This window comes from Zingiber officinale, chromosome 6A (assembly GCF_018446385.1).
Source record: "Zingiber officinale cultivar Zhangliang chromosome 6A, Zo_v1.1, whole genome shotgun sequence".
NCBI classification, from domain to species: Eukaryota; Viridiplantae; Streptophyta; class Magnoliopsida; order Zingiberales; family Zingiberaceae; genus Zingiber; species Zingiber officinale.
In genome coordinates this window covers 126,533,363-126,549,357 of record NC_055997.1, presented here as the reverse complement: position 1 = coordinate 126,549,357, position 15,995 = coordinate 126,533,363, and the positions used below count along the sequence as shown (strand labels likewise).

At 45.0% G+C, this 15,995-nt stretch overlaps 2 protein-coding genes across 2 annotated transcripts; one reads left to right on the top strand and one right to left on the bottom strand.

The window, feature by feature from the left end:
- Positions 1-11,607: 11,607 nt before the first annotated feature.
- LOC121997969 (thylakoid lumenal 17.9 kDa protein, chloroplastic-like) lies at positions 11,608-13,365 on the bottom strand. The gene is made up of 4 exons (XM_042552673.1): positions 12,929-13,365; positions 12,728-12,842; positions 12,570-12,639; positions 11,608-11,974 (listed from the first exon to the last, which is right to left on the bottom strand). The coding sequence occupies exons 1-4, from the start codon at positions 13,363-13,365 to the stop codon at positions 11,745-11,747; spliced, it is 852 nt and encodes a 283-aa protein (XP_042408607.1). The 3' UTR covers positions 11,608-11,744.
- A 20-nt stretch (positions 13,366-13,385) lies between these two features.
- LOC121997968 (pentatricopeptide repeat-containing protein At5g15010, mitochondrial-like) lies at positions 13,386-15,343 on the top strand. Its single transcript, XM_042552672.1, has one exon. The coding sequence runs from the start codon at positions 13,386-13,388 to the stop codon at positions 15,036-15,038; it is 1,653 nt and encodes a 550-aa protein (XP_042408606.1). The 3' UTR covers positions 15,039-15,343.
- Positions 15,344-15,995: the final 652 nt, after the last annotated feature.

The window sequence follows — 15,995 nt, the reverse complement described above, 5'->3', positions numbered from 1 at the left end:
TCGCTGTATTTACATTTTGCACTTTTGTTACAGATGTCGTTTATCTGTATAGTAATTGTAGTCTATGGATAGATATATATAATTGATACATTTCGTGGTCATGTTGTTTCTATTTTATGTATGGTCCAGCCGTGTGGGCTGATAAATATGTTGTTCATGTTTATATATTGTGATGTATGTATGTATGCTTCATATTGTCACCGGTACAGGGGAGATGCTGTCGGATTTTTGTCTGGTAGGGACTCCTCTGGGGCGTGACATCATCACTGATCAGGATCCTGCTATGATAAAAGAAATTGCACAAGTTTTCCCTCAAACAGTGCATCGATATTGTTTATGACACATATCGAACAAATTTCTAAAAAAATTAAACCCTTTGACTTTTTAAAACCATTATCAAAGCTAAAAGAATGTCATTGCAAATTCTACAACACCTGATGATTTTGAAAAGTCATGGGAAGAGACTATCAAGTGTGCTAACTTAGAGAATAATGATTGATTATCGTTGATGTATGAATTGCGACACAGATGAGTGCCAGTATATTTTATCCATTTATTTTGTGCTGGAATGTCAAGTAGTCAAAGATCTGAAGACTCACATGCATTTTTCAAGATATATGTCTCAAATAAGAACTCATTGATGGACTTTGTCACCCGTTTTAATAGAGCACTGAGACACCAAAGACACATTGAGTTAGTTGCGGACCATATTGACATGAATGAGCATCCGAAAATTAATACAAATTGGCCAATGAAAACTCAAATGGTTAAGCTGTACACAAAAAAGAAATGACTGAAGTTTCAAAGTGAAATGAGCAAGAGTCATGGTTATTATGTGCAACAGGCATTTACAGGAGTTGACTCAGTGGGTTACCATGTGATGAAATTTGAAAGTTCTTCTTCCTCAAAACCAAGGGTACTCATGCATGACAAACAAAGGGATTACATATCGTGTAGTTGAACGAAATTTGAGTTTGAGGGTATTCCATACAGACATATGTTAGTTTTTTTTCATATCAACCAAGTGTTTCATTTGCCTGATACATATATACTCAAACGATAGACACGAGATGCAAAAGTTAGAGCAATATATGCTTTTGGGGGGGGGGCAAAATTACATCAATGATCCAGATCGAGAAAGGTGTTTAATGTCGAGACACTCGAGGTTATCTTATAAAGCTTCAATATTAATTGATGATGTATCTTTGACTAATGAGGGGATAACCTTTTTGGATGAACAATTCGATTCTATCTACAATAAAATTCAAGAGATGCATATTAGTAGAACATGCAATGATAGAAGTCAAAAGAAGAAATCTATGGATTAGGGTCTTGGTATTCTTGATCCTTCTTTAGTAAGAATAAAGGGATGTAGGAAGATATTGAAATCATCAAAGGAGAAATCAACCTCAAATTTCAGGCTATGTCGTGGATGCAGACATCGAGGAGTGTCACATAACAAGTGCAATTGTCCAAATTTGCAGCAAGGGGGGTATGTGTCGATTAATGATGCATTTTTATTGTAATTGTTAGAATAAGTAAAAGGGTATTTAAGTTTTTTGGTGTATATTTTCTTTTCTATATAAAGGCCTAACTCGTGGGGTTCCGTTAACACGAGATTTTAGGTTTTGCTTTGAACATGGTATCAGAGCCAAAACCCTAATTTCTTTTTCTCTTCCCCGCGCCGAATTCTCTTTTTTTTTTCTGCCGCGCGACGGGCCTCTCCAGCAGCGAGCGCCGTGCGAGTTCTCACTCACTCAAACTGAAGAAGATGTTCAAGACGTCGATCGTCCTCTGTGGAAGAAGGTCGACTCTCAGTTATGTTGTATTATCCGAGGCATCATCCATCCATCTCTTAGGAATGTCTTTTGTACTCACAAAACTTGCAAAGATGTTTGAACACAAGCTCAACAACTCTTTACAAACACCTCTCGGCGACTCTATCAAGTCTGTGAAGATCTCATGACCATCCTCAACGCCAATTAGATTAAGGATTCAATGTCAACTTATCTGGGTTCAGTTTCTAGCCTCCTTTGTGACTTCAATGAACTGCTCCCACCTGCGGCCGATCCTGTTGAAGAGCTTGAAAATCGGAAGAAATTTTTTATGTCTTTGGCTTTATATGGTCTGCCCACGGATTATGACATAATAATAAAATAAGGTGAAATAAACATAGATTGTACTCATCTCTTGCTTTGTGTGATTGTTGTCGATTTTCTTAGGTCATCATTAATGGACTATGAAGAAGGACAGACCAAAGGACCTCCACCTCAAGGCATGGTAGAAGAGTGAATGGAAAGCAATTGAGAAGTGGCACATAGAAGGAGCGAACACAGAAAAGCCAGAGTCTGGAAAAGGCGAGCTTCCACTTCACAGTTAATTCCTTATTCGACTTCAACACCTTCCTATACTGACTTTCTGAAATGGTTTGAGGATCGACAGGCTTCGGGTTCCATTGCTACCATTGCAGACGCTGGTACTTCCTTTGCTGGCATATCTCGTTCTTTGGGTCCTTGGGTTCTTGATTCGGGGGCCACCGATCATATCACTGGTAATAAATCCCTTTTTTCCTCTCTCACTACTTCTGGTAGTTTACCAATGGTCACCATGGCCAATGGTTCCCAAACTCAATTCCAGGGTATTGGTATTGTTCATACTTCTTCATCTCTTTCAATTCATAATGTTCTTTATGTTCCCGGAGCTCCCTTTAATTTATTGTCGATAAGTCAACTTACTCGATCTCTTGATTGTGTCATTTCTTTTACTAACACGCCTGTTTCCTTACAGGACCGGAGTACGGGGAGGATGATTGGCTTCGGATGTGAATCTCATGGCCTATATCGGCTTCAACAACCCTCTTTTGTTGGTTCGGCGGCGGCATCTCCACTTCTTATTCATGCTCAGTTGGGACATCCAGGTCTTAATAAGTTGAAACAGTTACATCCTAGTCTTTCTCACTTAGAGTCTTTATCTTGTGCGTCGTGTCAATTAGGTAAGCATGTTCGTAGTTATTTTTCTCCTCGTATTGAGAGTCGGGTTATGTCTCCTTTTGCTTTGGTTCATTCTGATGTTTGGGGTCCGAGTCGTGTTTCTTCTACAATGGGGTCAAGGTATTTTGTTACTTTTATAGACGATTTTTCCCGTTGTACATGGTTATATCTAATGAAGGATCGCTCAAAATTGTTTTCTATTTTTGAATCCTTTTTCCTTGAAATAAAAACTCAATTTGGTACTTCTCTTCGAACTTTACAAAGTGATAATGCACGCGAATATTTGTCTACTCAGTTTCGTACTTTCTTGACATCTCATGGTGTGTTGCATCGCACGTCTTGCCCTCATACCCCTCAACAGAATGGGGTTGCAGAGCGTAAAAATCGTCATCTCCTTGAGACCACTCGGACTCTTCTTCTCCATTCTCATGTCCCTCATCAATTTTGGGGTGATGCCGTACTTACTGCGTGTTATATCATCAATCGCATGCCTTCATCCACTCTCCAGGGTAAAATACCTCATCAGGTACTTTATCCACATCAGTCCCTTCATCCTCTGCCACCTCGGGTCTTTGGTTCTATTTGTTTTGCTCATGCTCTTGATCCCGGCATTGACAAACTATCTCCTCGGTCTCATAAGTGTGTCTTCCTTGGGTACCCACGGTCTCAGAAAGGGTACAAGTGTTATTCCCCTACTCTTCGTCGGTACTTCATCTCTGCTGATGTCACATTTTTGAGTCGGTTTCTTTTTTTGGTTCTTCCGCTTCACAGGCCGAGGTTTCTCCCTCTCCACCTGCACCAGTGACTATCTTTTATCCTCCTGAGGCGCCTCTATCACCTCCAGCCTCGTCTCCTCCTTTGTAGGTTTATCAACGTCGTCCTCGTTCTACTTTGCCGCCGACCAACATTGACACTGCTGTGGGCACATCTTTGGAGCCAAGTCCTTCGTCGTTTCCTCCGGTCCCATCTCCTGACTCTGATGTTCCTATTGCACTTCGAAAGGGTATGCGTTCCACTCGTAATTCTTCTCCTCACTATGTTTCTTTAAGCTATCATCGTCTTTCCCCATCCTATTATTATTGTCTGTCTTCCTTGTCGTCTGTTTCTGTTCCGAAGACTGCAGGTGATGCCTTTGCCCATCCAGGATGGAAACAGGCTATGCTTGATGAAATGAGTGCCCTACAAAGCAGTGGGGCTTGGGACCTCATTCCTCTACCTCCTGGAAAGTCAGTGGTTGGTTGTCGATGGGTGTTTACGGTGAAAGTTGGTGTAGATGGCACGGTTGATCGGCTTAAGGCTCGTCTTGTCGCTAAAGGCTATACTCAGGTATTTGGATTGGATTATGGCGACACTTTTTCTTCTGTTGCCAAGATGTCTTCTATGCGTCTTTTTCTGTCTATTGTTGCAATTCGCCATTGGCCCCTTCATCAGTTGGACATCAAAAATGCATTCTTACATGGTGACCTGCTCGAGGAAGTCTACATGGAGCAACCTCCGTGTTTTGTTGCTCAGGGGGAGTCTTCTGGTCTTGTATGTCGCTTGCGGAAATCTTTATATGGTCTCAAGTAGTCACCCAGAGCATGGTTCAGTAGATTTAGTATCATAATTCAACAGTTTGGCATGACTCGAAGCGAGGCTGATCATTCTGTTTTTTATCGTCACTCATCTACTGGTTGCATCTATGTAGTGGTTTATGTTGATGATATTGTCATCACAGGTAATGATCATCTTGGAATTTCACAAGTAAAACAACATATTTTCAAACATTTCCAGACAAAAGATCTTGGCAAACTCAAATACTTTCTAGGGATAGAAGTGACACAGTCTAAAGATGGGATCATTATATCCCAGAGGAAGTATGCAATGGATATTCTGGAAGAAACAAGAATGTTAAACTCAAAGACAGTCGACAATCCCATGGATCCTAATGTCAAGCTCCTACCAAATCAGGGGAGCCCCTTTCAAATCCTGAACGATATAGGTGATTGGTAGGGAAACTAAGCTACCTTACTGTCACTCGTCTGGATATCTCATTTGCAGTGAGTGTAGTAAGTCAGTTTCTTAGCTCTCCATGCAAAGAACATTGGGATGCAGTAACTCGCATTGTTCGATATATCAGGGGTGCACCAGGAAAGAGTCTTTTATATGAAGACAAAGGACATACTCAAGTCGTAGGGTATTCTGATGCAGATTGGGTAGGATCTCCCTCTGATAGAAGGTCCACTTCTGGATTTTGTATATTTGTCGGAGGTAACCTTATTTCTTGGAAAAGTAAAAAAATAGAATGTTGTGGCAAGATCCAGTGCAGAGGCAGAATATCAAGCTATGGCTATTGCTAGTCAAGAACTTATATGGTTAAAGCAGTTGCTTCAGGAACTAAGGTTTGGAGAGGTTACACAAATGTCACTCATATGCGACAACCAATCCGCTATGCATATTACCTCAAATCCAGTCTTCTATGAGAGAACAAAGCATATTGAAGTTGACTGTCACTTTGTCAGAGAGAAAGTCATATCTGGAGAAATATCTACTAGCTTTGTCAACTCAAATGATCAGCTAGCAGATATATTCACTAAATCACTTAGATGCCCCCGGATTGACTACATATGTAACAAGCTTGGTGTATATAATCTATATTCTCAAGCTTGAGGGGGAGTGCTAGAATAAGTAAAAGGGTATTTGAGTCTTTTGGTGTATATTTTCTTTTCTATATAAAGGCCTAACTCGTGGGGTTCCGTTAACACGAGATTTTAGGTTTTGCTTTGAACAGTAATTTTACTTGCAAACACAAATTTATTTCATTACATTTTGTAAATATGACAATGTGTCAATTATCAGATCAACTGAAGATAATAATCATAACATTATTGATGACATGTATGAACCAGATTTGACATCTTTAGCAAGTACTATTAAAATTTTAATGTGTTAAATTATAGTGGTTCATTAAGAAAATGAAGTTCATAATTGTCTTTATTGTTGCAGGTTCTAACAACATACACTAGGATGTTTGCAATTATCTATGGTTGGTATTCATCTATTTCTTTTATTTGTATGTTTGATTGGTTTAGTGCACTAGACGACTGCTATTACTACTGATTTCACTCAATAAAAATGCAAAACTCTCTGAATTCGTTAATCCTTATGCCATAATGGATGAGGCAATCTATGTTAGAACAGTATATGAGAATACATTTTATTGAATTTTAGACAGCATGAAGATTATCTAATTTCAAGAAATACTTTATTTCATGGATGATTTAAGAGCTATTGGTTGCTTTACCAGGTGACCACTGGTGGCGGGGCTCTTGATACAAGTACAAACTCTAAACCTCCCTTTAGTAAGAATGATGAGAAAATTAGGTATATTAAGTATTCAACTTATGCTCTTACGAGGTTGTAGGAATGATTCATTGCACTATAGCTGCATTTGAAGCAAAGGTATGATTAAAAACTTTCACATCCTTATTTGCATCCCTAACTTCTCATTATTCTAGTAAAGGAAGTCTATTCATTGTTTGGTGATATAATGGAAATTTAGGAACATAAACAACATGATCTCATACTATTGCACTTCAGATTTTCTGTACAAGATATTATTTGACTTATGATTTTCCACATATACTAAGTGATCCGGCGGTAAGAATGGGGGGCCCACCCTCTGAAGGGTCCGAGCGGAGCTAGAGATAACTCATCCATGGGCTTGGGTTTCCGACGCTAAGGCAGGAGGATCGAAGGGCCGAGCGGGTTGCCCGTATCCCGCTCGGCTAGGATCGGAGGGTCGAGCGGGTCGCCCGTTCGGCCAAGATAAGGGCGAGGGTACAAAGGTAGCCGAGCGGCCTATTCGCTTGTCTCGGGATCTGGGATGTCAGAGAAGGCATGTCTGATGGTTGGGCCGTACACAAGATTGCACGATGGAAGATCTCGCCGTCACATCATGGAAAGGTTGATACAGTAGCAGTATGGCCTCATGGACGTCTTCCTGACAGATCCATGTCTGGACATGACCCTTCTGACAGACCCATACCTGGGCATGGTCAAAAGGAGGTGGTTGCTTTGATTGGCGCGCCCAGGCTTCTTTGAGAGGTTTATATAAGGTCTCCATTTCTTCACCGGAGGTACACGAGTCTTCTACTAAAAAGCCACTTCTTTGCTATTTCCTCGCCTGACTTGAGCGTCGGACACCCCTCCCGGCTCGGTTTTGTTGCAGGTTCGCCGGAGCACTCGAGGATCCAGCAGGGAGCGCCACGTCCCCAGCGTTCGTTGACCCCTGGTTCGGACAGGATCAATTTGGTGCCGTCTGTGGGAACGCACCTGCATCCGAAAGGGAACGATGGACGAGGCTGGAAGAATACATATCGTGGCACTCTCACAAGAAGAGTTGGACGCCATAGTCGAGGCGAGGGCAGCCAAGATAGTGGCGCAGCAAAAGGAGAAAGCACAGGCTGAGCGAGCGCAACAGCAAACCTCGGCTTCAGCAGGCCGGGCGGCGCAATATTCCGGACGCCTCCTGATGCTGTAGCAGTGAATCGCAATCGGGGATCTTCGTCAGATAAAATACCAATACGGGACAACAGAAAAGGCAAGGCCCTCCGAGCGGACGCTTCTCCCGAGCGGAAGCATCGACTGCCACAGTCCCATTTCCCTCAAAAGCAGATACTTCATCTCCCGAATTCAACTTATAGCAAGCCCCTCCTTCTGGAACCTCAAGAGCGGGAGTTTAATGTCAGGCGATGAATCGACCACATACGAGGAAGTTGGGTGGACGAGCCGCCGAGCGGATGAAGAGGGATTGGCACTCGGATCCACCATGAAGCACAAATTATCTCTAGCCTGTCCGGGGCAGAGCAAGAGGTGCACTAATAGAATGTGCTGTATATTTTCCGTTTGGTTGTATATTTGAAATGTAGAAGGCAAAATGTTATAATGTGCGCAATTGGAATTATTGGCCGAGCGGCCTATCTTCATGATGTATGAGATACGAGCCAAGCGCTCTTGGCTCGATGGAGAAGGCCTCGAGTCGTTCGGCTGGAGGTATAGTATCCGAGCCAGGCGCTCGATGACGAAGGCTCGTGGAGCAATGGGAGCAGAAGGCTCAAGTAAAAGGATAAAGCAGCAGGCCGCCTCCACCTCCGGTAGGCCGAGCGGCCATGGAGGACCGACCGGGAAGTTTCGCCATCCTCCTGGCCTTGATAAATTTCGACGAAGTACATTGTATCCACCTCACTCCACGGGTATTCGGGAGTTGAGAAATTGCGTTAGATCTTATGCTGATCGGCAGGTTAGTTTTTCAGATATAGTTTATTTCGGGCGTAGAATTCATCGTAATTTTCGAAATGAAGGCCCCCGAGCCGCTCGGCCGGGAGGTTGATATACTAGCCAGCCAGAGGCTCGACAATGAAGGCCCCCGAGCCGCTCGGCCGGGAGGTTGATATACTAGCCAGCCAGAGGCTCGACGACGAAGGCCCCGAGCCGCTTGGCCGGTGGTAAATGGGTCGAGCCAAGCGCTCGAGGGACGAAGGCCCCGCGCCGCTCGGCCGATGGTAAATGGGTCGAGCCAAGCGCTCGAGGATCGAAGGCCCCGCGCCGTTCAGCCGGAGTTAAATGGGTCGAGCCAAGCGCTCGAGGATCAAAGACCCAGTACCTTCCGGATGGAGATAAATTATCCGAGCCAAAATGCTCGAAGCAGACCCTGAGCCGTTCGGCCAAGAGTACGTTCTCCAAGCTGGGTAAAAGGGGCATATGGATTATCCGAGCCAAGCACCCGAATAAGTGAAGGCCTCCCAGCCGATTAGGTTCGCAAGCAAATGACCCATGCCGTTCGACCGGACACCAAGACTGTTCAAGCGCGAGATAAGTTATGAAGGCCAAGGTCGCTCGACCTGGTAAGGAGTTAGCCTTGAAGGCCGACGAGCACCGTCGTTAAAAATCGAGAGCCGCGCCGATCGGCTATAAACATCCGCGCCGACGAGCACCGTCGTTAAAAATCGAGAGCCGCGCCGACCGGCTATAAACATCCGCGCCGACGAGCACCGCTGCAAAATCGAGAGTACCGATCGGCAACATCCGCGCCGACGAGCACCGGCAAAAATCGTTAAAACATCCGCTAACGAGCACCGGCTTAAAATCGCCGCTACGATCGGCTATAAACATCCGCGCCCCCGCCATAAAGCCGCGACCGGCTATAAATATCCGCGCCGACGAGCCCCGCCGCTAAAGATCGAGAGCCGCGCCGATCTATAAACATCCGCGCCGACACCCGTCTAAAATCGAGAGGCGCGATCGGCTATAAATATCCGCACGACGCACCGCCATAAAAGATCGAGAGCCGCCCGATCGGCTATAAACATCCGCGCCGACGAGCACCGCCGTAAAAATCGAGAGCCGCACCGATCGGCTATAAACATCCGCGCCGACGAGCACCGCTGCTAAACGACGCGCCCGACCTTATAAACATCCGCGCCGACGAGCACCGCCATTAAAGCCGATCGGCTATAAACATCCGCGCCGACGAGCACCGCCGTTAAATCGAGAGCCGCTACCGATCGGCTATAAACATCCGCTACCGACCAACACCGTCATTAAAAATCGAGAGCCGCGCCGATCGCAAACATCCGCGACCGCGAACCACCGCCGTTAAAGATCGAGAGCCGCCGATCGGCTATAAACATCCGCGCCGATGAGCACCGCCGTTAAAATCGAGAGCCCGATCGGATCTATAAACATCCGCTACCGACGAGCACCGCTGCAAAATCGAGAGCCGCTACCGACGCATAAACATCCGCTAACGAGCACCGCCGTTAAAGATCGAGAGCCGCGACGATCGGCTATAAACATCCGCTACCGACGAGCCCCGCTGCGTTAAAAATCGAGAGCCGCTCACCGATCGGCTATAAACATCCGCTACGACGAGCCTCAGATGATCGCTCAAGTACCGTATTGATTAATGTTGGCCGGCCGGTTTGCCAATACTGCAATCAATGCAAGCAGTGTGGTTAAGCGCTAAGTGATTTTGAGGAAGCGAGTCAATTGATTAACCCGATCGGTCGTTTAGTAGGAAACCCGGGAGCCCAACAGATTATACGAATGAGCAACAACGCATTAAAAGGGGCAATGAAAAAAACACAAGGCGATAAGGGAGCCGAACGCACGTATAATAAAGTTTTTGCATCCGCCGAGCGGATGAAATACAAAGAGCACTTGAAAGGACTCGCCTCACTCCGGGTCTTCAAAATTAAAAAAGGCGTCCGGATGTCATCAATCATGGCCGCCAGTTCGGAGGCGGAATTCCCTTGAAGGTGGCCACCCTTCTTCGTGGTGACCTTGACCGCCTTGTAACGAGAGATCAGCCGAACTGCTACCGAACCTCCGAGTGGAGATATTCTTGGCCATGGCCACTCCTCGGCCTCCCTCCTTATACCTTTAGCAACACCGGAGGCAATTAGGGAATCTTGGACCGCCTTGTCCATCGCAGCTTTTGTGTGTTCTACCAACGGATCTCCCGCTCAAGATTCGAGATCGGCCTCAGCTTTAGATCACGATCTAGGGCTCCTGACTCACTTTCATTTTGTCCAGATCAGCAATCGCCCGCCTTTTCCGGCACGTCCCCGTCCCGATTCTTCACCAAGTCTTCGAGTCGGGCCACCTCAGCAGAGATTTCTTCTGCTCGGCCTCGAGTTTGTTTCTCCCGCCTACCGATGGACCCCGATACTTGAGTTTTCCAGAGATCCTCCAATGGCCAGCTGCTGGTCGGGTGGCGATTTGTCACCAACGTAAGGAAATAATAAAATCAGGAGTCAAACAACAGCATGGCACATGAAGAAAGATGAATTTACATGTGTGGCCTGCTGCATATTGTTATCGCCGAGCTGCTTGGGCGTCATGAGGGCAACCTGAATCTGGGCGTCCTCAAAAAGCTTGGCGAGCGGACCCGTCAAGATTATTTCGTGAATAGGGCTCGATGGCCGATCGGCAGACAGTAAATATTCCTCCGATGGGAATCGGAGGGTGGTCTTGATGGTCGGATGGCCGGACGGCGCTTCTTCAGTTGCAGCCGCTTGTTGCGAAGACTCCCCTATGGTGGAAGTTTCGCCCAACCGACGTAAACGGCGATGAGTCCGGGGAGGAGAGCCGGGAGGCTGTGCGGTAGGCGAGGCCGCTGGAGTCCCGATCTGTGATGGCGTGCTAGCAGGCGAAGTTACGTCAATCGGCACCTGTGGTGCTCCCTCTTGCGGCGGCGGAAGGCTGGAGTCTCTTCGACGCTTAGAAAATACTTTTTTAAGCGAAAAATTCTGATATATATATATATATATATATATAAGTGTTTGCCCCAGCTTTCCCTTTGATTTATCTACGATAAATTCAGACACACAATCAAAAGTTGACTTTTAAAATATTCATCTCATTCAAATTCTGATCTTATTGCTCTGCTGAGTGTTTTACCAATGCACCTCATCCGTGGGAGAATGTCAATCCTTCTAATTGACAATGCTATAAGAATCAAGGAACATGAACCAAAATTGACAAACTATTAACAAAAACTAATGGATAGGAATGAATTAGTTGCACTAGTTCAAAAATTGCCTTTTGAAAATTACCTTTGCAATCGATGCTCCAATACATGAATAGAGACCAGAAATTACTCAACAAATCCCTGTTTCTTTCACATATACAAATACAAAACCTTCAAGAAATATCATCCAATGCACAAGAGGATACATAGATCGTGCTGTAGCACAGACACATTTATAGGACTCAATCGGATTCATCCATTGCTTCAAAGTTAGGCGCATACCAACCCAATTCTTCCCTTATCCTGTTAATCCTTTCAATTTGACCTCTAGAATCCCCTATAGCTGTTGTAAATGGGTATATGTATGTAACTTTTGTTGCCATAGCTCTAAAAGCAACAATGTTTGTTTTGATCAAGAACTCCATTACATCGCGCCCAAATCCTCCATCAACCTCTGCAAGTAAATATCGGCCTGAAATATGCAAGCTCCAGAATGTCACTGCTTGTTCTTTTGTGAACAAACAATTTTCCATGGTAAATAAAAAAATGATATCCAAGAGTAGAACAATGTCTCATATTGAACAGGAAGCCAACAGTTCAACTTAGAATCAGCAATGAAATCATCAGAGGCAGTGAAAAAACTGAGAATAGGCATAAGTTTTGGGATATGTTAAATAGCTTGGAGATTTTACAGAGAACCTCAAATACCACATGGAAGTAAGAGTTGTCTGAGAAGAAATTATATGTTTGCTAGTATATCAGTGTCAATTTAGCAAACAATTAGCTATAATCAGCTTTTACAAATAAGAATTGTATGAAAAAGCAGGCTAAGTCTGCTCCAGCTCATGTAGCATGTGATATACGCTTAAGGTTTTCAGATTTGAAGAAGATTTCTCTGGATCGATCTTTGTTTATTTTCTACTCAATTTGCACAACGTTTTCAGATTTTCTTTTCCATGTTTTTTTTTGAAAAAGGTTCAACTAAGTTCTAACCTTTGTTTTTCCTCAACAGATTGATTACAATGATTAAGTGGGCATAATTTAAGTGCAAAATTCAAGTAAATTACCTTCAGGAGTTTCTTCATCTACCTTGAACTCCACATTTCTTTGGGTTTTTAGTATTGCATCTTTCAAGCTCTGTTTCAAATAAGAAAAGAAAACATATTATATCGACAGAGAAACAATATGCAATTTCAGAAAATAAATGATAAAAAAATAGGGAAACCTGAATGACATTTGCGGAATAATCTTCAGGAAGCATCCATGGAAAGACAAACGATGAAGAATTTGGGTTTGTTGACACGCAACCGGGGTTCGTGGACGGACAAGGTCTAATTTTTCTGCAGCAAAACACATGCTCAGACAAATTCCTTTCTGCGATTGGATCGATCGATGCGCGATGATGTGAAAGAGGTAGCTCGATTACCCATTCTGCAATCCCAGCTGCAACTTCTGGGACTGCGCGTAGGGAGTTGAAGGTGGGAAGGGGGGAGCCCGAGGGTTGGGATAAGGGACCCCCATGGAGGGCAAGGGAGAGCTCAGGGTGACGGCAATGGCGAGAGGAGCCAAGGAAGATAGAATAATACCTTGGACATCTACAAAGCAAGGAGCTGGAGATTGAGGTCTGCAGGAGGGGAATGGAGGGATGCGCATGAGCGTCCTTTGTGAAATCCCCATCGTCTCTTTGCTTTCTTCGGCCTTGCTTAGCTGAGGCTCATATGATGGTCTAGATAACGATCGGATGGAACACTTTTTGACCGTCAGATGTTTTTGCTGTATTAATAACCATCGATCGCATGATTCATTTGTTTGCCCCCTTCCTTCCATCCTCCCTCGATCGTTGTCTGCCGGCGGCGCTTCCATCCTACGTCGTCGTCGTCGTCATGTTGAGAAGAATTGTTTTGATTTTGCGACGCCCAATCATCGTATCAGTCTCCGCGCCGCCGCATCGATTCCTCAGGCCCAGGTTCCACATCCTCAGAACTCTCTCCTCCTCCTCCTCTTTCTCCGACATTGATGCCGGTGATTCTGACAAACACGACGACGACGACGACGACCATGGCGGCAAGATTGATTCCCAACTTCTCCGGGACATCGACTCCGTCCTCGCTTCTATCCGCGGATTCGGCGCCGCTGACAGCAGCAGGGCGGAGGCCGCCAAGCTCAGGCTGCAGCAGTGCGGTGTCGCCCCCTCGTCGGAGCTGGTTAACAGTGTCCTCTCCCACCTCCGCAACGACTGGGCCTGCGCCTTCAACTTCTTCCTATGGGCCGCTGAGCAGCCGGGCTACTCCCACTCCGCCCGCGACTACCACTCCATGATCTCCATCCTCGGCAAGATGCGGCACTTCGACACCGCCTGGTCCCTCGTCCACCAGATGCGCAACGCCGGCCTCGTCACTCCAGCCACGCTCTTGATCCTCATCAAGAGATACTCCGCCGTCCACGACGTTGCCGGCGCGATCAACGCCTTTCACACGCTCAGACGCTTCGGCATCACTCCCGGACCCTATGATTTCCAAGGCCTTCTCGCCGCGCTCTGCCGATACAAGAACGTCCCGGACGCCGAACACCTGCTTCTGTGCAACCATAAGACGTTCCCATTCGACACCAAGAGCTTCAACATCGTCCTCAACGGCTGGTGCAGCATCGTGGTCAGCGTCCGGGAGGCCAAGAGATTCTGGAGGCTGATGCGCAACACTGAGATCGAGAAGGACGTTGTCTCCTACGCAAGTATGATCTCCTGCTACTCCAAAGTTGGCAATCTCGATGCCGTTCTCAAGCTCTTCAATCAGCTGAAGGAAATGGGCACCAAGCCCGACCTCAAGATCTACAACGCGGTTATTCACGCCCTAGCGAAGGGGAAGTGCTTCAATGGGGCCATGCGACTGCTGAAGGCGATGGAGGAGAGCGGTACCAGTCCAAATGCTGCCACTTTCAACTCCCTCATCCGCCCACTCTGCAAACTACACCGTGTGGAGGATGCAAGGAAGCTGTTCGACGAAATGCTTAACAGAGGCCTTTCGCCTTGCGTACGCACCTACCACCCGTTTCTTGATGCGGCCAAGAACGTCGACGATGTGTTCCAGCTGTTGGCCAGAATGCGAGAATCCAATTGCGGCCGGGCAATCGAAACATACATTATGCTGATAAGAAAATTGTCGAGATGGAGGCAGCACGAAAGTGTCTTCAAGGTATGGAATGAGATGCAGCAGGATGGCTTCACCCCTGACAGAAGTGCCTACATTGTCCTGATCCATGGTATGTTTTTGAATGGCAAGTTAGAGGAGGCTGCCACTTACTACGAAGAAATGAAAGCCAAAGGTTTTCTTCCAGAGCCAAAGACCGAGCAGATGCTTCAGGCTTGGTATTTGGGCAAGGAGTTCAGTCAAAAATCAGTTATGGAAGAGGAATTGGATTGCAGGGAAATTGCTCCTGAAACTTCAACAAAGCATAGCCGTGCAAGGAACAAAGGATTATCAAAAGATGCTGAAATGAGAAAAATTACAAGGGAACGGGGTTTCTCGCTCTACGAGTGAATGAGTGATGAACATGGCTTCAAGAGTTGCCATGTTGCAAGTTACAGTTATTGCTCAACCTGATTCAAGTATTCAGCCATTGCATTCTATGGTAAAGAGGTAATGCAACGGGCACTGCATTAAGGACATCGTTTGCTTTAACAGGTTCAAATATAATCAGTTGACAGTTTTAGAACTTTGGCACAGTGACGAGCATCCTTTTCTTGAATGAAAGTGTAAAATAGAGCTGTGTGCAGTTTGTCTAATTGTTTTAGGAGTTGACACTAATTTTATTGCTATAAACAGGGAGCATCTTGCCTTGTCCACTTCGTGTTTGCAATACATCTTTTCTTTATTGCTTTATTACAAGTTTGATATCTATTTGGCTTAATCTAAGTTACTGAAAACTTTTAATTTATGACCACCCTGATGAAGAATGATCTCTTAGGATTACGATTTCCATTTTTTAAATATTATATACTAATGTTTGGTAGCTGAAAAATAGCAACATGATTTATGTTTTCCTATGACGTTGATCATATTTGAATTGCAATTTCTGGCATAAAAAGTTGAATGATGCTAACACTTATTGTACACTAAAATTTGATTTTAGGTAAATGAACTTCAGATCGCACTTACATACAAAGATAGTGAGAACGTGATGAGCAGCTAAGAATAAAATATTAACAAAATACTTCAAGTAAAAGTTACCTTTCTCTTCAAGTATGACAAACAGACAAAGCAACATGGTTTGACGAAAAGTCAGAAAGAAGAGAACTAGAGTGTGCCTCGACATGTAGTTTAAGCTTCCTCGACTTCATTGACTGTGAAGGTGCCTGAAATGATTATTCATGTTAACAAAGTGAAGACACTGGATAAGCTAAAGTATTTGCTAAACTTGGAACCTGGTGATGCAGCACTCTGCATAACTTCTTTAGCTTTATCTTTGGCTGCACGATATCATAACCTCAATCCTCA

Excerpts from the sequence above, each read along its gene's own strand:
- LOC121997969 (XM_042552673.1), bottom strand. The coding sequence starts at position 13,365 with ATGGAAGCGCCGCCGGCAGACAACGATCGAGGGAGGATGGAAGGAAGG. Across the intron at positions 12,640-12,727 it reads ATTCCGCAAATGTCATTCAG|AGCTTGAAAGATGCAATACT; the intron begins GTTTCCCTATTT and ends TATTTGAAACAG. Across the intron at positions 11,975-12,569 it reads AGATGAAGAAACTCCTGAAG|GCCGATATTTACTTGCAGAG; the intron begins GTAATTTACTTG and ends TGCATATTTCAG.
- LOC121997968 (XM_042552672.1), top strand. The coding sequence starts at position 13,386 with ATGTTGAGAAGAATTGTTTTGATTTTGCGACGCCCAATCATCGTATCA.